Source organism: Gopherus flavomarginatus, chromosome 3 (assembly GCF_025201925.1).
Source record: "Gopherus flavomarginatus isolate rGopFla2 chromosome 3, rGopFla2.mat.asm, whole genome shotgun sequence".
Lineage (NCBI taxonomy): Eukaryota > Metazoa > Chordata > Testudines > Testudinidae > Gopherus > Gopherus flavomarginatus.
Genome location: NC_066619.1, coordinates 51,763,621 through 51,785,662, shown reverse-complemented (window position 1 = coordinate 51,785,662; position 22,042 = coordinate 51,763,621). Strand labels below are relative to the sequence as shown.

The 22,042-nt window shown below is 41.8% G+C and overlaps 1 protein-coding gene across 5 annotated transcripts in view; it reads right to left on the bottom strand.

Moving 5' to 3' along the window:
- The window catches only part of FAM151B (family with sequence similarity 151 member B), a 310,696-nt gene that overhangs the window by 250,532 nt on the left and 38,122 nt on the right, over positions 1–22,042 (bottom strand). For 2 of the 5 annotated variants that reach the window (XR_007773439.1, XR_007773441.1), the window contains one exon: positions 10,726–10,883. The exons of 1 other annotated variant lie outside the window; for it this stretch is intronic. Coding sequence is in view for 1 of the 4 variants with exons in the window: in XM_050946142.1 (XP_050802099.1) it covers positions 12,977–12,990 (14 nt within the window). In the remaining 3 variants the exon portion in view is untranslated. 2 more of the 5 variants (XR_007773440.1, XM_050946142.1) reach the window with 2 other exon arrangements.

Sequence of the window (22,042 nt, the reverse complement as noted above, 5' to 3'; positions counted from 1 at the left end):
GCACAGGGTCATCATGGCCCACCATGTGCTCAGGTTGGTCCTGGGCAGCGTTGGTGCTAAGTGGCTGAGCGTGGTCCGACGGGACCTTGGATGAAGGTGGATCTGGGGTCAGTTCCAATGTGCCCTCTGTAGTAGTGGGGGGGACAAAAAAGAGCCACCTCTGTGTCCACCATTGACAGTGCCCAGTGATGCCCCGACCTAACGGACCTAGAAACCCTGGAAGGGGTACACTGGGCCTGATAAGCCCAGGGGATCCAGAAGGGCCATTGTGCAGCGGGTGGCCATTGAGGTTGCCAGGACAAAGAAGCGTGTCTCTCACACTTGTCCTACCTGTGCCTACTATGCCATAAGTAGTACGAGCCATCCTCAGAGTCTGAGGATCCCTGCGCTGGCAGTTGGTGCCAAGAGGAGGAAGTCGGAGATCAGTGCCACAACAACCATGTAGACGACCGTGAACGGTGCCATGAATGGTGCTGGTCCGGACAGGAAGATGGCCTCATCATTGCCGGTTTGTCTCTAGATGGCATCCATATAGGCAGTGCTGGGGGCTTGTCTCTAACAGCGGGGGGGCTGACGCAGAGTACTTTCTATGAGGTCCCTTGCCGCTTCTAAAGTATCTGGGGTGGAGGGGGCTTCCAACTCCTCCAACAAGTCGAGCCTGCCGGAGACTCATTGGGTACTGGACTCAACGGTGCCAACTGGTTGCCAGAGTCAACAGCATGGGGTTCTGCTGTTTGGAAGTTATGTCCTTCCTCTGAGGCAGCAAGTCATCCCTGATGGTCTCACTCTCTGAGGAGAGTGCCCTCTATCGGCCTTCTTATGGTGCTTAAGGGGCAATGGGGATGTTGACCGGTGCCAGAACACCACACTGTGCTGTGGTGCCAGGGATCTTTGGTACCGAGGGACTCTAGCACCAGAGTCCTTCCTTGGTATCAGTTCGCAGACCGACACTGGGGCGTTGCACACCGAGCTCAAGCCTGGGACTTGGCGGTCAGGTGCTGTGGGACGGAGTGCAACTTCCATCAGTAGTTGTTTCAAACAGAAGTTGCATTCCTTCCTAGTCCTAGGCTTGAAAGCCTTGCAGATCTTGCAACGCTCGGACTGGTGCGCCTCCGCAAGACACCTCAAGCATGAGTCGTGAGGGTCACTGTTTGGCATAGGCTTTTTGCATAGACTGTAAGATTTAAATCCTTGAACCTGAAGCATGCCCTGGAGCCCAACGTGGGCTGAGGGGAACGATCCACTCACCAACTATACTACTAACAATAACTAAAACAAGAAAATAAATATTTCAAAAGAAAAACTAAGAATGGCTAAGGGAAGACTTGAAGGCAAGCAATCTAACACAGTTCCAACACCACCACAGATGGTAAGAAGGAACTGAAGGGGGGTCGGGTCAGCAGAGTCATATATTGAGCATCAGTAAAAGCAGCAAAGAATCCTGTGGCACCTTATAGACTAACAGAAGTTTTGGAGCATGAGCTTTCGTGGGTGCATGGCATCTGACGAAGTGGGTATTCACCCAGGAAAGCTCATGCTCCAAAACTTCTGTTAGTCTACAAGGTGCCACAGGATTCTTTGCTGCTTTTACAGATCCAGACTAACATGGCTACCCCTCTGATATTGAGCATCATAAGGGTGCCACTCCAGGGGGCTCCGTGGCCGACCTGATGGGAACTGCTAAGGGAAAAAGTTTCTGATGACCGTGCATGCAGCATGCGCACACCTAATTGGAATCGATGTGAACAATCACTTGAAGAAAAAGTGATATTTCAGTGGGTGGGTGAGCATTCTTTTAAACACAGGTTATTGCTTTTAGTAAAGTATACACACTATACATTTTGGTAAGCCTGACTTTTCAAATCATACTGCAAGTTTAAAAAGATGAAAGAGAAAACAGTATGTTTCTTTGGCAACAACGAAACAAGGTTAGCTGGTTTTAATTTTCTCTACAAAATTTCACAACACAATAGAACCCAAAATATAGATCAGGCAAAGTAGTACTAACCTCAGAAGACACAACCATCATCTGAAAATGCATATTCAACATCTGTATATGAAAAATGATAAAAAATAAATCATTGTACTTAGGATAGTAAATTATTGTACGAAAAGGAGGGTTATGCTAGATTTTTTTTTACTAAGTGGTTCATGATGTGCGTAGTGTTTTTAAAAAAATAGTTTGAAAATATTCTTTTCTCAGTATGAGAGAATTTTCCATGTTCATTTTTATTTCATCCACAGGCGTGGACAAGAATCCAGTATTTACTAATGAGTAGTATCACAATCTGAAGCAGTGACTTGGGCTACATCCAGATCCCACTATTGGGCCCAAAGCCCCTCAGGTTCTTAGGCAGCAGCCTTAGCCACTGCATCACCATGATGCACTTAATCAGTACCCCTGAGCAACAGCCTACAGGCCCACAGCACCCATACTCCAGGCCCCTGATTGGATGGACAGGCAGCACATTCACTGGGTATCTGAACTATATAAAGGTTTCAACAAGAAGAGGAAAATGTCTGCGCCTCAGATGAATGCCTGCTGGTTGCTCCCTAGACTGCCTCACCTGATTCTGCCTTGCTACCTCATCTGTCCTTGCCTCCCCAACCCAGTGGTCTGTCCCTTAGGGTAGGATCTTCTGGCTACTGACCCCTAGAAGAACTCTGACCATTGTCCCAGGCTGCTTCTGATATGGACTGACCTGCTGGCTGCCCAACCACCCATGCACACGACTACTGCTCTGGACTATCCCCAGCCCACCTCAGCTACTGGGCATTACAGGATATTAGACTACAGTTCAGGGAGTCAGTGGGTTTTCACCAGGTTCTGCCCATGTATGTTCCTCAGTTTTTTCTTCTGCACAATAGGACACATTCATCTGACAATGCAAAGGAGCACCTTAGCCTTTTTGCATAGAGCTTGCACTGCACAGCAGCCCTGTGCTGGGCTTGGCTGGGAGGACAGGGCAAGACTGTCTGGAAACTTGTGAAAGCTTTTTAATTGGCTTGTAGGGAATGGCATCATTCTTTCTCTCTCTTCCAACCATCTCAGTGCTGCCACTGTATCACTTGGTATCATAAGACAGAGGTAATGTGATAGGATAAAAGACAAGGACAATAATAGGACAAGAAAAATAATGGAATAGTTCCATCTTAACACAGTTTGGGTTGAGAACTACAATGATTGTGCTAGCAGAATCTGTACCCTAAAGCAATGTAATATATCCACTCTAGAAAGATCTGTTCCAAAGACATACAGAGACAAGGATCTCAAAGTGCTTTAATCGTTAAGCTTCAAAATAACCATAGTATATTATATAGGTACAAATAAGACAATATACAGGATAAGGTGAAGTAAAAAGCGGTGTTTCCGGTGGTGGAGCACCAAGTAATTTTGTCCCCAAAATTAGTACAAAAATTACCAAAAATGGATAGCCTACAGAAGCAAGAAATGGTAGGCCAAATCTTAGTAATTGTCCTCAGTGCCAATTCAGAGACTCTCACTATTTTAGTTACGTGTGGTTCTTTCCATTCCTTATGGGACACCACAATTAAAGATAAGCAAAGTAATCACTATTACTCTATTTTATTATTTAAAAAGGGAAATGAAAAAATAAACATGGTTATGCAGCTTACAATCTCTTCTGTGTGCAAAGCTTTCAACAGAGATTAAACCTTTGGTAGTGGGTCCTCCTTTGGTAGGGGTGCTCTTCTCTAGGTAAGAGAAGACCAAGATATACTATTTCTCAAATCAGTAGTGAGTCCTGTCTCAATATATCACAAACTTTGTCCATATGGGGAGTTTAATCAGCAGTAACAAGTTCAGTATGAAAATGCCTGCAGAGAAACAATGCAATTTATTATAGTGCAATGACTCTGCATTTATTACAAACTCTGGAATCCTCTTTCAAAGTGTGTTATGTTAGATGCAAATTGAGTTAGTCCAGTGTATTGTTCCTGTGCATACAACGCTACCACATATTACTTTGGCAGTCTTCCAGCTACTGTACCATACTGCTTTACGGACGTCTATTATTGACTTTGTTTACCTGCGTGCCTTCCACTGTTCTGAGGTCAAGTTGACCAGATGTTCCCTACCCTGTTTAAAAATTGGCAGGGGGCCATAATTTGTTCATTTGTTCCTATCACATTGCTGCAATATCACTCCAGAAGTCTTCCGACATGCCTCAAATGGCTGCTTGGAGCTGTGATGCAACCCTAGATCTCATCGCTATCTAGGGAGAAGTGTCAGTGCAGCAAGTGCATACAGCTAGCCACCAGAATAATGATCTTTTTGTGGACACTGCTAAGGAAATGAATGCAAGGGGCCACAGCCAGGATGCTAATGGATGCTAACCACGGATGGATACAGAGCAAACAACTCATAAACTCAGACTTTAAGGCCACAAGGGACCATCACGATCATCTACTCTGACCTCCTGCATACACCCATAACCTCTGGCTGAGTTAGCTTCCTGAAATCATGATTTAATGACTTCAAGTTGCAGAGAATCCACCATTTATTCTAGTGACCCATGCTGCAGAGGAAAGTGAGAAAAACCCAGAGTGTCAGGAGGATTTTACTTTTTCCTATCAACTTTTTATTACATTATATATATAATATATATATATATGCACACACAGAGAGAAAACTATATATAAATATCTCATAATATATTAACTATTTACTACCTAACCTTAGCTATAGTTGAAACATTTCATTACATATAATATGGTTAAAATAAATCAATTATTTGCATTATACAATTTACAAATGAAGAAAGTTTACAAAAGTCCAACTAGTTAAAAATATTAACATTAGAAGCAAAATTCAGAGGAAGGAGATAGAAAGGGCAAGAAAAGGAAGTGGTTAGAGAAGTGAGGCTCATGCATTTAACAAGATCACTAAGATACTTCCAGGAAAGCATCCCATATTGCTGAGAATTTTTCTTGGATATTGGTTACAGTATACTAATTTTTTTCATGGTGGCCATGGCCAAACTTATGTGTTCATGTGCCAGTCTTCAATTGGTGGTTGCTTTTGGGATTTCCATTTGATAGAACTAGTCTTTTAGCAATTATTAGTGCTCTGCTGAGCTGAAGTTTTTCAGAATTATTTAGCTTCCAGTTAACATCAGTTAGTTTTAATGTTACAGTTAGCTTGTCACAATTTTATCTGATAGGAAAAAAATTAACTCTGCAATGAAGATCTGCCCAAAACACACAAGTATAGGAGAATTCCCAGAGCATATGAATTAAGTTAGCACCTGCAGAATCACAGCATCAACATTTGTCTGATTTAGGAGCACCTATTTCTTAATAGTTGGAAAGGGTTCCAATGCGTCCTCTGTATCATTTTTTGCTGGATTAATCATAAACAGAAATCCCAGGAATAGTTCAGAGCACTGATTGAAATTTGTTTCCATTGATTAGTAGATAAAAATTGGCCTGGTTCCTCCTCCTATTTCTGTTTTTGGGAATCTGTGTTTAATTCAAATTTGCTGGCCAGGTATGGATGCAGTTTTACCATACGTCTTGGCAATCTGGGTAATACTTGGAGAAATGAAAGCAGTTCAGCTGGATCAAGGGTAGCACAGGCACTGGGCCAAATAGATGGGAGACAGAATGTTTAAGTTGAATACATTGCCATTCCGTCTTAGTCGCTAGATTGACCCTTTCTTTTAATATTGTAAAAGGAAGAAAGTATCACTTTCAACAAGTTGACTGATGGTCAAAATCCCTTTCCTTATCCAATCTGGCCAAATGAAGGGGTTGCCTGCTATATAGAGTTTCAAGTTACCCCACCTGAAGGCCTTTGTATGTAGAAGGGCTTGATTTTTAAATTTAGTAGCCATTGTATGCTAAGTATTTCTGACAGCCACAAAAGTTGACAATCATTCTGTTGGGAATTGGTAGTAATCAGAGTGCAGCACGTTGAAAAGGGATGAAGGAACAACCAATTCTGCTTCCAGCTGGAGTCAATCAGGGGTTCTACAGAATGTGGGAATGAGCCACTGTGCTGCTTGGCTAAGAATTATTGCCTGATGGTAAAGTTTAAAGTTGGGAAATCAAAAACCATATGTTTTGATAGGGATCTGCCATCTTTGTAAGGGAATTCTAAGTTTGTTACCATCACCCCATGAGAAGAACCTAAACATGTTGTCCATTTTGATCAAATAAAAAGGAGAAATATGGATATGAAGGGAATTCAGAATAAAGAGGATCCTGGGAAGAACATTCATTTTAATTATGCTTATTTGTCCTCAGATGGAGAGAGGTAGTGCCAGTCATCTATTTAAATCATTTGCTAACTGCATGATTCATGTGGCTGGACTTTTGAATTTCCTTATGGAACACGATGCCAAAATATCTGAAGTTTGTCTGCTGCCATCTAAATGTCTCTGTAAAAAAGCCGCTTCCAACTAAATCCAATGAGATCTTAATAGCTTCCAATTTATCCTAATTTATCTTTTAGCCAGAGAATTTACCAAAGTTACCTATTGTTTGTAGGACAGACTGACCCAGATTTTTAATAAATAAGATGATGTCATCTGCATAGTTAAGGATTTGTGTCTCTTCAGTCCCTGATTTGATCCCTTGAATTTCCACATGCAGTGCTGCAAATGGTTCTAATGCTAGACTGAACAGGAGAGAGGAGAAGGGGCACCCTCTCTAGTTCCCCAAAACAGATCAAAACAGGCTGGGGAGAAGATATTTTGCTATTTGTGAGGGTATGAGTGTTGGGTTTGGAATATAACAGCTTTATCTGTGAAATAAAGGATTTCCTCGACCCAAATTTATCCAGGGTAAGTAGCAGATATCGTGAGTTCACCCTTGTCAAAGCTTTCTCTGCATTGAATGAAATGATTGAATGGGAATTTCTAGAATGTTGATTGAATGCCATAACTCTAATCAACTGATGTGTGTTATCTGAACCAAGCTTTTTTAAAATAAATCCCACTTGACTAGGAAGTACATCACTCATTACATTTTCAAGCCTCTTAACAAATATTTTTGGAAAGTATTTTTATATCTGTATTGATTAAGGAGCTCGGTCTATAGATGTTACACTTTTGTACATCCTTATCCAATTTTAATAGTATACTAATTAGAACTTATATCAGAGGGGTAGCCGTGTTAGTCTGGATCTGTAAAAGCAGCAAAGAATCCTGTGGCACCTTACAGACTAACAGATGTTTTGGAGCATGCGCTTTCGTGGGTGAATACATGCATGACATGCATCTGACGAAGTGGGTATTCACCCACGAAAGCTCATGCTCCAAAACGTCTGTTAGTTTATAAGGTGCCACAGGATTCTTTGCTGCTTAATTAGAACTTGACTTCCCTCAGACCAGGAGGTTACATATCTTTCTTTAAGGCATCTTTGTAAATGTATAACAGCTAAGGGATCAGAATTTCTTTGAAACTTTGATAGCCTATCGATAGAATTCTATCAGGGCTATGGGTCTTGCCCAGACTCATTTCCTTCGTGACCTTGATTATGTCCTCTGATTGCAAAGGAGAGGCCACCCTGGCTTGCTGCTCTTCTGAGATTTGTGGGAGATTAAGAGTTTTAACAACATTATTCAGTTCTTTAGGGTCAAGTGGTGAATCATTATTCTAAAGAGCTAGATAGAATTTCAAAAATTGATCACTGATTAGTAAGAACCTGCCCTTGTTTTGATTTGAGTAATACTATTGGGACCTTTGATCTCTCATTTTCAATCTGTATGTGAGAATTTCCCCCACTCTGTCCTCTGACTCAAAGTATGGTGGTTTGGATCTAAGAAAAGCAAATTCAGCATGTGCTGAAGTCAGCCTATTTAGTTCATCCCAAAGATAATTTTTTTTTAAGATTTTCTTGAGAAGGGTAATTTGCACATTCTAAATCCACAGCTTTGAGTTGTTTGATCAATTCCAGAAGCTGAGCCTAGCTAGCCCTCTTCCTACCCACTGAGTAGGAAATGATCCTGCCCCTAATAAAAGCTATTAGTGTATCCCATAGGGTGCATCAGGATCTTTCTGGTATGTCATTTGTTTAGAAGAAAAAATAAATTTCTTCTGTGACATAGTTCTGAAAGTATTTATTTTTCATAAAAGAGGAGTTCAGTCTCCATCTTTTACAAGTCCAATTAGTATCGGGAGGGGAAAACTATAGTATCATTGGGCATGAGCAGAGATCATGATAAACTTGTTTGCATTATTAAGCATGGAGTCTACCAGATTAATAGAAATCAGAAAGAAATCTATTTGTAAATGTGAAGGTGGGGGGGCGGGAAAGTAAAATCCTTCAGGGTAGGGTTTTGCAACTGCCATATATCTTTTAACCGCAATTCTTCCACATAAAGTTTTATAATGTTCCTAGATGTGACTGTGTACAGTGGGGCCAGCCTAACTTGTCTAAAAAAATAAAAGTCCAATGCCTCATTAAAAACTCCTGGTATGATGATTTATTCTAGTGGGACAGTAATTAATTTAGAAAAAAAAAGCATTTAAAAAAAACTTGGATCATTTTAAGTTAGTCCATATAGATTAATTAAGATATACATAGAGTGAGATCTTAGCCTTCACCAGCAAAAATCTATCTTCCTCATCTTTATTTACATCTAGAATGTGTAGTCTTTTGTTAAATAATATTTCTACACTTTTGGCTGCAGAGAAGAAATTGTTAAACACCCATCCATCCCTCCTAAATTTCACTGCCTGAAAGTCATTAGGCTTTCCTGTAGGAAGATATCTGCTTTCAGTGTTTTCAGATGAGTAATCATTCTTCTTCTTTTCAGTCGGTGATTCACCTCTTTGATGTTCCAGAGAATACTATTTATAATATTAGCTAGAAAGAGATTTTAGGTCAAATATCTCTTTATCAGGTGCCTGAATTGTGTCATTGCTTGGGCCACTGTTAGTTCCAAATTTCAGAAAAGTGTATCTGGGTTCCTCCTCACTGTTCTGGGGACATGAGAGGGAGGGAAAGGGAAGAGGATGAGGCAGACCAGGAAAGGAAAAAGATTGGTATAATGTGGGAAACAGAAAAACAGAGAAAAAGAAATGAAGTGATGAAAACTGGCCAAGGATCACAAACATATATAACTCTTATCCAAACTGAAACAAGATCTAAGTCCAGGAGGTTTACAAGGAAGTGGTCTCATCACACAAGGAAGTGGTCTCCCCCACCCCCAATACACTCCAATGGGGTACAAATGATTTCCCTTTAATTTCACAAAGCAGAAATAGTCTTGTATCAAGGGAAGGCATGGTTTCTGCACTATTCACAACAAAAGTAAAAGAGGGTGGAAGGGGGAAGAAGGCTGGCATCTAATCTTAAGAACAAGTCTACAGTGGATATATAAGTTAACTGGCTCTGTGGATGAGGGAAAAGCAGTGGACGTGTTATTCCTTGACTTTAGCAAAGCTTTTGATATGGTCTCCCACAGTATTCTTGCCAGCAAGTTAAAGTAGTATGGATTGGATAAATGGACTATAAGGTGGATAGAAAGCTGGCTAGATCATCAGGCTCAACAGGTAGTAATCAATGGCTCCATATCTAGTTGGCAGCCAGTATCAAGCGGAGTGCCTCAAGGGTCCGTCCTAGGGCCAGTTTTGTCCAATATCTTCATTAATGATCTGGAAGATGGCATGGATTGCACCCTCAGCAAGTCTGCAGATGACACTAAACTGGGAGAAGTGGTAGATATGCTGGAGGGTAGGGATAGGACACAGAGGGACCTAGACAAATGGGAGGATTGGGCCAAAAGAAATCTGATGAGGTTCAACGAGGACAAGTGCAGAGTCCTGCACTTCAGACGGAAGAATCCCATGCACTGCTACAGACTAGGGACCGTGTGGCTAGGCAGCAGTTCTGCAGAAAAGGACCTAGAAGATGAGAAGCTGCATATGAGTCAACAGTGTGCCCTTCTTGCCAAAAAGGCTAATGGCATTTTGGGCTGTATAAGTAGAAGCATCACCAGCAGATTGAGCGACGTGATCATTCCCCTCTATTTGGCATAGGTGAGGCCTCATCTGGAGTACTGTGTCCAGTTTTGGGCCCCACACTACAAGAAGGATGTGGAAAAATTGGCAAGAGTCCAGCGGAGGGCAACAAAAATGAGTGACAGGCTGGAGCACATGATTTATGAGAGGCTGAGGGAACTTGGATTATTTAGTCTGCAGAAGAGAAGAATGAGGGGGGATTTGATAGCTGCTTTCAACTACCTGAAAAGAGGTTCCAAAGAGGATGGATCTAGACTGTTCTCAGTGGTACCTGATGACAGAACAAGGAGTAATGGTCTCAAGTTGAAGTGGGGGAGGTTTAGGTTGGATATTAAGAAAAACTTTTTCACTGGGAGGGTGGTAAAACACTGGAATGGGTTACTTAGGGAGGTGGTGGAATAGCCTTCCTTAGAGGCTTTTAAAGCCCAGCTTGACAAAGCCCTGGCTGGGATGATTTAGTTGGGGATTGGTCCTGCTTTGAGCAGGGGGTTGGACTAGATGACCTCCTGAGGTCCCTTCCAACCCTGATGTTCTATGATTCTAAATTACACAAATTGTTTAAATATTCTTATTCCAACATAAATAAATCATTTGCAGATAAGGGTTCATTAGCAGAACAGTTCTGCCTCAACTTTGCCTCCTAGAGCCTTGTCCATGCTGTCTTATAGTGTGAATGTCATTGCCCAATAGTTACATCAGCAATGTAAATCAGTGTGATGGGATTGCTCTACTCACCACTGGACGCACTGCCTCCTGGTGATTCTGCAGGTTAGCTCAGTCACGCCAACACCCCTTCCATCAGCTACATTCCATCATTTTCTCTTCTGCATCCCCTTTCTCACTCCAGGAACTGTAATGTCTTCTTCGTGATTCAGCCCTCCAGCCAGGGTTCCCTGTTCCGGAGGGAAGTGTTTCAAGTAGTCTCAGGCAGTCTTCCACTTCACTGCCTCACAGTGCCAATCCTACAGTGGCAGCCAGGGGAACCCAGGCCCATCATCTACTCCAGGTTCCAGCTCAAGAGATCCTCTACACAGCGTTCAAGGTCCGTTCCCTGCAACTTGCTGCCTTTCCCTGAGCTGCTTCCATACCTCCTGGCCCTCCCCACTCCTCTGGGTTTGCCAGTCTTTTCACTCCCTCCTCCCAGGGAGTAACCTTAGGCTAGTGTTTTTCAAACTTTTTGATAGAAGGGACCGGCTTGCTGCCTTCCAAAACTGTGTCAGGGAGATCTCAGTGACTGGTGCCTGTCCACCGACTGGTCACTGAGTTGCCTAAATGAGTGTTTGTTTCTCATCTCTGCAGCACCCACAAACATAGCTTCCTTTTCTGACCACTGCAGAGTCCCCTGCAGCCCCCGACTCCTGGGCTTTGTACAGGCCCCTCCTAGTCCTGTTCAGCTGAGCATCATTTAATCTATCCCTACTCCCTGGCTCCTCCTCCAGGTGCAGCCTGGGGAGCTAATTGGCCTCCCTGGTCATCTTCACCCTTTCAAGCTTTGTGTGGGGTAGACAACCCATCACAAGCAGCATAACATTTATTTCAGCTCATTTAACAAAAATAAAAACTAAAGAAAAGAACCTGAACGAGCATTGAGAAAACATCTAACAGTCTCATAACAACACATTCTCAGTAATTTAGTGAATCATAACCAATAATAATCATTCTTGGATAGGGTTTTAGTAGATCAGATTTCTTTACATTTGGGGAATTGAAAAGATTTGTCATTAAACTGAAACTGTCATTACATTGTTTAGATCTGGTATCTCTATAGAGAATATTTCCCTGGTATCTGCCTGGCAGTTCTTGCTCACGTGCTCAGGGTCTAATAGACTGCCATATTTAGGATCAGGAAGGAATTTTCTCCCTGGTCAGATTGGCAGAAACCCTGGGGGGGTTTAGCCTTCCTCTGCAGCCTGGGGCATGGGTCACTTACAGGTTTAAACTACTGTAAATGGTGACTTCTCTGTAACTTAAAGTCTTTAAACCATAATTTGAGGACTTCAGTAACTCACCCAGAGGTTAGGAGACTATTTCAGGAATGGGTGCGGTTCTGTGGTCTGCAATTTGCAGGTCGTATTAGAGTATCACGATGGTCTCTTCTGACCTTAATGTCTATAAGTCTCTAAGTGTACCTTTAGGGCAAATGAATTGAATATTTCCAGATTTACTATAACCCTCAAATCTAGGAAATTAGATAGGGATGAAACAAAAGGGAGCAAGGGAGGGAGATTAAAAAGGAGGGTGGGGAGAAGATTGGAAAAATGACTAGTAGGGAGAGTGCCTCAAACAGAAAACAAAAATCACACTCCCCTGTTGAACCATGTCAATACATGGATATAAAAAGTTTCCAGCTCCAATTAAGCAATTTTCCTAGAGTCAGGATTGCAAAGGTGGATATGCTCCTCGTGACAGGAATCATGAAGGGGTAGGGTAGAATAAAGCAAAGCAGGTACATCCATGTTGTTTGTACTCCAACCTGCTAACTGAAGAAGTCAGAGCCCATAGTTGCTTCCTGAGTTTGGATGGAGGGTCAAAATTCAGTAAAAGATAGGATCTTTCTCTCCACCCACTTGCTCCCTTGCTGGCTCCATCTGCTGCTGAAAGTTCAAAAAATGAAACATGACAGTGGCTCCAACTGTCAGTTTCCCTACTCCAAATTGGTTGGCTATGGACCAGTAACAATAAGGGTGGGCAGCTACCAGATGGCAGCAGCGACCTGATTCTTGACGAGTATCGGCACTGCATGCTCAGGATGAACTGAACACAGATCTCAAAAAAGGTCACCTTTGCCCTCCTTAAATTCCCTTACCACTGCTGGTCATCCATGTCTGCAGAACAATCCTTTTCCACCAATCAACACTGGTTTCCTGAACATAGAAATGGCAATGTGCCATGTGAATCTGCTCCAGGAACGGCTCTTGTAGTAGCTCAGCGTCTTTCTCATCTTCCTTCTTCTGCTGCTGGAAGAACTACTGTTGCAGCCAGATCATCATCTGTTGGGTGCTGTGTTAGGCAAAGTCCAGAACTGAAGTCACATTGCTCCAAGAGCCAAAATACAGTCCAAGCAGCCTCAGTATGTTCTAAGTTACCAGTATACCCTGTGTGGTGTATTGTTGTGTCCATGTTGGCTGACAGCAATTCAAAAATGGGACTAGCCCACCCAGAGAGAGGAGCAGCTTGGGACAGAGAGAGCAGAATCATGGGATTTCTGAATGTCTTCTGAAAAAAATTCCTCAATCCTAAATATTCTCCTTAAAGTTCAAAGAATTAAGACAGAGTGTTTATAAAACAAGTCAGTTTCAACAAGCATATTTCAGGAGTTCTTTGTGTGGGTTTAAACTAATGGTTTTCTTTGCAAATGGGAAAGGGGGTAACAAAGGCCATTTTTGTGAATTTATTGCTGTGATAACACATCCCAAGCATTACGCCTGTGGAATAGAGAATAGCCTTACGTTATTTTACACAACTAGGTCTTTCTTTTAAAATGAATAGTTTACAAACTTTATTTTTTTAAGATAAGGATATTCTCTATACCAGAATAGTATCTCCTTTTTGAGACTTGGTGCTTCTCATGGGTTGAGAGAAAGCAAAGATCTCACAGAAATTCCTTACCTTGAACATTTCATATAATTAAATAAGCAACTAAAACATAAGCATGTAATCTGTTTTCTCCAAGCATCATAGTAATGGAAATAATTGTATCTCCTAAAATTCAGTAAATGCATAGGCAAGTTTGTAATAAAGGTTATTCACCTGTAGTAACTTGAGTTCTTTGAGTGGCCTCTGCACATTAACATTCCATCAATCATAGGCAGCTCAGACAGTGGAACTTAGTTAACGGTGCTCATTGGAGTGCTCACACACCTCTCCTGTCTCCAGTGTGCTCCTGAACAGTCTAAGACAGTGGCTATAAAAAGGGCACAACTACAGCCTCAGTTTCTTCCTACTGCTTCCTCTAAATGAATCAAAATTAAGACTCCAAGGAAGAAGGGAAGATGATCAAAGTGTGTGACTATGTAAAGGTACATATCGAAGAACTCCAATGATGGATAAGTGACCTCTGTTTCTTCTTCAAGTGACCTCTACATATGCACAGTATGCAGTGCTATACAGGAAGGTGGGATGAGAAATGTTAATTAAAAAATTATTGCAATACTGGTCTATCAAATTGAGCATCTGTTCTGGACTGCAGGACTAATGAGCAATATACGTGATCAAACCCATCTAGCTAATGATTGTGGTGATATTACCTGCTCTTTAGTATTACATGCATAAGTCACAAATAGTTTTGATGTCTAAAACTTTTAGTCCTATCAAGGTAATAGGCTAAAGTTCTTTTTATGTCTAGAGTATGTTAATCTGTCTCCCACTTATGTGTATGAGATATGGGGGATAAAAGGGTATGTTTATGGACCGAGTGAGATGGAAATCTATAAACACTTCTGGGAGAAATTTTGTATCAGAATGTAAAACTACTTTATTTTTAAGAAGCACTGTGAATGGAAGCGCCTGTAACTCACTTATTCTCCTTGCAGATGTAATAGCAATAAGAAAAACTGTCTTAATAGATAAATGAAATAAAGAATATTGTTTCTTGTCTATTACTCTCTGCAATGGGGGATTGGAGGAAACGCATATAGGAGAATGTGGTTCCAAGGATGGAGAAAGGTATCAGAGATGGATCGATCACATTTTCCATGACCTCAAGCAAAATATCCAATCCCAGTCTGGTTGTGTCTGGGGTTGACCCCAATAAGAGAAGACTTCATGTATTGCTGTGTCTTTGAATGACCATTTGTGATCATCCACCTTTTGTCTATTCAGTTGGTTTGTCAGACCATTCTGTTGCCCCACCAGATGCATCACTACAGGGTTAAGCTCCTGTGTAATGCACAATTCCCATACTCTTCTGCATAGTTGGGAATGATGAGCACTGCTTTGCTTGTTTATGAAAAATATTGTAGTCTGTGATCACCTGTATTATGCCCAATGCCCTCTCTTAATTCTACCTGATATATGTTACAATTTTTGTTGTCGGTATTCCAAAGACCTTGAGCTGTGAGACTGCCTCAATGGGCATCCCAACCTGTGTTGGCAGCATCTGTCATTGCTGTTGTGAATGACAGAAGTTGATAGAAGAGAACTTCTCTGAGTACATTTTATGGAACTGTCCACAAGTTTAGAGGCAGCAGGATACTTTTTGGAATGGTAATTTTTCATGTCAATTTCGATACAGCGTTAACTTTCTGGACACCACCACCACAACAGCATCTAGCAATTGTGTGTCATCTGATGCAGTATAGGTAGCAATTAATATCAACCATCCTAATTTAAAAAAACAACCCAAGCATGCTGAATCCAGTATTTTAGTAATTTGTACAATTTTGTTTGAAAGTAATTTTTCCACAAAGTTATTAAATTCATTTTATTTAGACTATCTAGTTAACTAGCTCTGTCTTTTCAAACATTCATGACATAAATTGTAACAGAGACTTGTTGGTATGTTTCAAAAGAGTGGCTGAGGAATGTCACTATGTAAGCATCTTAGCATACATGCAACATGTTTCAGGTGATACATGACCAGGATTCATCCCCGAATTTGTTCGCTGGTTAGATCATTAGCTTCCGTGGCCTGGGCTGGGTACTGACAGGCAGCACGACACATGAGACTGCACAAAGGGACCTGAAAGATTCTAATATAGTCTGCTGTTGCAAAAACAATGTTGATATGAAACAGATAACATGCAACTGGAGTTGGAATTAAATTTTCCAGTTTCCAAACATAACACAATAAAAATCGCAAGTGAAAGCTTTGTGCACATGAGCTTGATGAGATAACTTTCCATTAGATTTGTTTGATGTTAAGTGCAGAAATAAATCTATTACAACCTTAACAAAGGGCCTGTGATCACAGACAGTTGGGTGATAAAAACAACAAAAAAGGTTATAATTATGCTGGAAGAAAATTACACTTAAAAATATATAAAATAATTCAGAAGCTGAATATTGAAGATGACCACAGAGAATACTGTTTTTTAAAAAGTGATGGGTGGCAGTTGCTTTCATTCAAAAATAAATTTTAAGCAGTGGTAAACTCAGAAAGTCAGTTTCTATTTTACTTTAATTATAATACATTTGGGGTGAAAGTAAAATTTCTCTCTTACTGGTGGGGAGGGCAAGTGCCCCCACTGCCCCCGGAAGAGGTGGGACCTCAGGCAGAAAGGCAGGACTAGGGGTCAGCGGCCGAAGCCCCAGGCCCTTTTAAATCACCAGCCCTGGGGTAGCTGCTCCTTTGGTCCCCCCGTGAGCGGTCCGGGGCAAGTGAAAAGGGGCAGGGACATTAAAGCGCTGCTTCAGCAGTGTCCTTTTGCTGCGGCAGTGCTTTAAAGGACCCTGCAGGGACCCAGCAGGGCTGCTGATGGCAGGCAGGTGGCACTTGCCCCAACGAGTACTGCTAGGGGAAAAACTTCCGGCTCCGGTGCACATGGTGAGCACGCACACCTACTGTGGAATACACATGAGCAATCACTCAAAGAAAAACACAATCAGTACTAATGGAAAAAGTAAAAGCCCATAAAAAAACTGTTGAGGGAGCTCAGTGGAATAAGAAGGCAGATGAACAGGCTAAAAAGGGAGCCAAGGAGGAGATGATATGGCAACCAGAATTGCAGTTGGCCCCAATAACAAAAATAGAGGGAGAAAAGATAGAAGAAATTGATTTAGTAGCTTTACAAAGACAAGATCCTGAAATAAAAAACTGGTGTCAAAAGAAAAACACCTGGGATGGAAAATTTGGCAGCATGAAACAGGATTGGTGCTAGCTACTAAAAGGGAGTATAATATGTCTGTGTGAGTGGTTCCAATGGAAATTAGATCTGAAATGATCTCTCTAGTTCATGATAATGGGCGTTTAGGAATAGATAAGACTCTCAGTAGGTAACGAATGGCAGGATGGTGGCCAATTATTAGGGTGGATATAGAGCAATATGTGAACAACTGTTTACTCTGTGCAGCAAATAATGCAGATATTACCAGAGATTCTCTTTTACCTTTCTTTTTCACTTGCTTAACTTCTGTGCAGTTTACATTATAGCACCCTGGAGAGAGATACTGATGGGAGGGCGGGAGTGAGAAACATCTAACAATTCACCTCTCCTAATTAGCCTTTCAAAGATAGCGTTAATATCAGAGTGCATTAGTTTGCAAGAAACAGTAGTTAGATTTAAGCTAGAGGCTTTAGAGAAGTTATAATTAATGACAGTTTGTAGTTAAAAATCCAACATGGCCACCACTATTTTCTCAAGAATTAATGACCTAAATTTATCTCTTCAAGGCCTCAATATAACAGCTTTCAATGTGCAAGAGCAAGTTGAATCCATAATAAAGAAGTTGCAGTAATCTTCATGACTTCTTGGCAGAACATAAACTTCAGTTGGATCAGTGCACTAAAACGAATATAACTGCACACCTAAAAGGACTTTGCACAACTTTCAGGGAATACTTTCCAGCTAAGTCAGGCAATAATGACTGGATTCACAACCCTTTTGATTATACCACTTTCTCAACACAGATATTGAACACTGAGGAAAAAGAGAAATTGATTGAGATCTCCTGTGATTATGAACTGAAAAGGAGTTTCAGAAATCTGCCATTGATCAACTTTTGGCTGAGTTTAAGAAACGAGTACCCCCTTCTGGCAGAAAAAGCTACTGCAGTTTTGTTACCATTTTCAACAACATACTTATGTGAGAAAGCATTTTCCTCATACGTACATCTGAAAACCAAATACAGAAACAGTCTTGATGCCAAACCAGACCTGAGACTTTATCTTTCTCCAGTGGTTCCAAACTTCCAAGAGCTGTGCAAAGCAAAGTAAGTGCATCCATCAGACTGAGGAAATTAAACTTAGATCTCTGGAAATATTCATTTTTAGGAGCGAGTTCACGAGATTTCACAATTTAATGAAAGGGGTTTGCAGGTTGTTAAAGTTTGGGAACCACTGCAATAGAGTAATGCAAGATTTAATCCAAAAAAAGGGGGATGTATATAAAATAATAATATATAATAATAATAAAATGTGTGTGGTCATTTTTTGTTTAAATTTAATAGAGAAAGACAGAAAGAAATAAAGAAAAAATGAGAGAGTGAGAAAGGAAGGAAAGGAAGCATGGCAGGAGAGGGGTTTGAGGACCTCCCAGAATTAAATGAACAGGGAAAGTTAGATATGCCCGTAGAAGGACTATTAGAATTAATAGCAGCTGCAGAAGACAAGGATAGTGGCATAGATGAAGAGCCAGAGGAGGAGCAGGTGCCACCTATGGGTGACAGCCCAGCTGTTTTTGGACCCATCTGGAAGATCATTGATCCCAATAACAGTTAATTCAGCAGAGGAGGAAATGCTCTGTTACTTAGATATAGGGTCTAATATTTCAATTTTAAACACTGCAATAGGCTTTGACTTTGTGCAATATGCCTTGGATGTTTGCCAGAAGCTGGGAATGGGCAACAGGGGATGGATCACTTGATGATTTCCGGTTCTGTTCATTCCCTCTGGGGCACCTGGTATTGGCCACTGTCAGAAGACAGGATACTGGGCTAGATGGACCTTTGGTCTGATCCATTATGGCCAGTCTTATGTTCTTATATATGGTTATGAGAGCATTAGGAGGACAGACCCCAATATCCCTAACCAGACCAATATCAGTTAATGTAGGATTCCAACAATTGAATAATGTCCGGCTTGGCCTGATGGACCTGGAGGAAGGGTCATATGCAATAATCAGGGTGGATATTATAGGAATGTTGGATTGTCTGATCAATGTGGGGAACAGAATATTCTGGAATGCCAATTAACAGGGGGAAAAAAATGTTAAAATAGGTAGTCATAGTATTATTGTATTAAAATAGTTGGTTAGTATATGTATTAGTAATAGTTGAATAATAGTTAAAAATAGTAGAGTTATAGATAGGTAAAACAGAATAAGAATTGTATTGTATGTATATGTTACAAATATTTTCATAAAGTTAATAGTTAATTAAATAAATACATACTTTTATAAAGGAAAAAGAGTCTTTTGTTATTCCTATCTCACAGACAAGAAAAGTCAAATGGTGAAAGATGCAGTTCTATTCATCCTGGCTCTTTTGAGTATTTGTGGCTACTGCTGGATTCTGCTAGTGTGCAAATTTGGATGCAAAGAAATCAAAAACGACAATCGAATGGACCAAGTTCAATCAAATGGCTATTGTCATGGGTGGCAGGTATAATAGGCCAGGGAAGGCTTCCCTAGCACAGCCGCTGCTGCCAAATGCCTGGGCCATGCTGGCCCCACCTTTTCCCCTTCCTGCTTGAAGCGGGCTTCTGCATTCCACCGTAAGTTTTTTCTTATTTATTATGCTCTCTGCAGGTTCCAGGGCAGCTAAGGAGGCTGTATCTGCTATTCAACTTTGTGGGTCCATTGGCCTCCCCAGAGAAATTACTAATGAACCCAGGAAGCTGAGTAGCAGGTACAGCCTCCTCAGCCACTCCGGAACCTGCATGGGGCATATAAAAGCTGAAGCTCATCATTCTTTGCAGCTGCTGCTGCTGCTCCAGTCTCCAGCACTCCATCTCCAACTCCCTCTCTGGAGATCCCCACTGTCACTTGCCGTTACCAGTTCCTCCTCTCTTCCCTGCTCAGCTCCCATCCCGCATGAACCCCTCCCCCACTTGTTCTCCCTGCCCAGCCACTTGCCTTGCCAGTTCCTCTTCTCCACTCCTCATCCCTCTCCTTGCTTGGCCTCCTGCTGCTCGCTGCAGTCCCCCTCTCCCTGTTCAGCACCCCTCTTCCACTTGCTGTGTGGGTTTCCTCCTCTCCACACCAGCCACTGCTCGCCAGGTTCCTCCTCTCCACTCCTCCCCCCACCCCGCTCAGCTCCCCTGCCACTCACCGCAGTCCCACTCAGCCCCCTCCCTGCTTGCTGGGTGGGTTTCCTCCCCCAACCCCCAGTCGCTGCTCGCTGGGTTCTTCCTCTCCACTCCTCCTCCCCCTCCCCTCATCCAGTCCCCCTTTCCCTGCTCAGTCCCCCCTGCTTGCTAGATGGGATGGGGCAGGAGGAGAAGAGGGGGGCATGAGGCGAGTGGGGAGGGGCAGGGCCTGGGGTGGAGCGGGGGCGGAGTGTGGCTGGGGCCGTGGGCAGGAGGAGGAGGACTGGGAGATAACCTTCCTGAGTGGAAGCTTTACCTGCCGCTCATGGCTATTGCCAATAGTAATGTGTGTGTGTGGGGGGGGGTTGTTTACAATTCCAGAAATAAGTGCAAAACTTCAGAATAATAAAAATCTTAATGGGACCTATAAGGGCTATAAATGTTATTGCACAAGATCACTCAGGCAAAACGCTTATTACAGACAATATTCATAAGTGTCTTATTATATTTGCCCCTCTAAGAAAGGGAACCTTAGGGTCCCATGACCACTCCTCACCAGAGTCAACAAAATGTGACTGGGCAGCTATAGAAGGAAAAGGTGCAATACAGGGAAAGCCAGTAAGAACCAGACAATGGTGATGTGCACTAAACAGACAAGTTTGAAATACTCACATTATGATAGTCGCTTGGTAGCCCCAGAAAAGATAATAGTATCCCTTTTGTAATTAAAATACCAATAAACAGCATCCAGGCAAAAGAAGGGAAAAATAATATTACAATGATGTGTGTTCTCGGATATAGATAAGAAGAAATGGAGTTTAGTATATCAAACCAAAACATTAAATATGAAAGAGGGTCATACTCAATGAATAAACCCACCAACTCCATGGGATAAACTGAAAATTATCCAAATTTCTATAGTATTAAGTGGAAGAAATGTCAATGGATTTGGGTAAACAAGGGAGAAACATGGGCACATATAATCGATATGTCATTGACACAGCAAAATAAGACAATTATAAATGATGGCTAAGGGAAAGGTAAACCTATGCTATGGTACATACATGGAGGGATCTGTGTATGAAATTAAACTGGAATAAATAAGTGTACACAAATTTTAGGGAAAGCCCTTCATGTGCTTTCATAGCATGGTATGCCTCCAAATGACAAAAGATAAAGAATTATTATTAAAATGGGCTCACAACAATGCTAACATAAAGGATGCTTTATTTAATGTCATTGATCCACAATGAGGAGTTAGTAGAATAAGCACTCTGTGTGAAATACAAGCAAAAGTAGTATTTAGGAATCAACTGAGCCTACAAGCACCGTGGTATATACCAGGGATTGGTAACCTTTGAGATGCGGCCCACCAGGGTGCCCTGGTGGGCTGGGCCGGTTTGTTTGCCTGCCGCATCCACAGGTTTGGTGGGAAGTGGTGGCCAGCACATCTCTCGGACCTGCACAACTTCCCGCAGCCTCCAGTGGCCTGGAGCGGCAAACCACAGCCAGTGGGAGCCGCGATTGGCCAAACCTACGGACACAGCAGGTAAACAAACCGGCCCAGTCCACCAGAGTGCTTACCCTGGCGGGCTGCGGGCCGAACATTGCCAATCCCTGGTGTAGACAAATAATAGAGGGTAGTGAATGTAAGGGAAATGGTACAGGCCAAGTTTTATTTGTCTATTGGGATGAAGGTAGTGTAATTAAAACAAAAAGTCATGGAAGTGGAATATGGAGAATCACTCGCCCTCAGATCAATTATACTTTTATTATTCTATGGATATCCAAACCTAAACCAATTAACGTTGGTCCTTACATAGTAAGAGAGGATGTTAAAACATAAATAATAATAGATCCTACTTATTTCCTGAAAAAGGTAATAATAGATTTAGCCTCTATGAACATTTCATCCATATAGTCACAATGTATTAAATACGCTGAATCTGTCTGTGGGATGGAAAAAATGGACAGAAATCCAACTTTTATTAAAAGCCACTACTAATAGAAAAAAAAAAGACTCTTAATAGATACAGCTCTAGGAAGAGCAGGTACAGAACTCGGAGTGTTGAATAGCATAAATGTAGAAGTATTGGCTAATAAATTAAATGCAGGAGGACAACACTTGGAAGCTTTGTCTAAACCTTT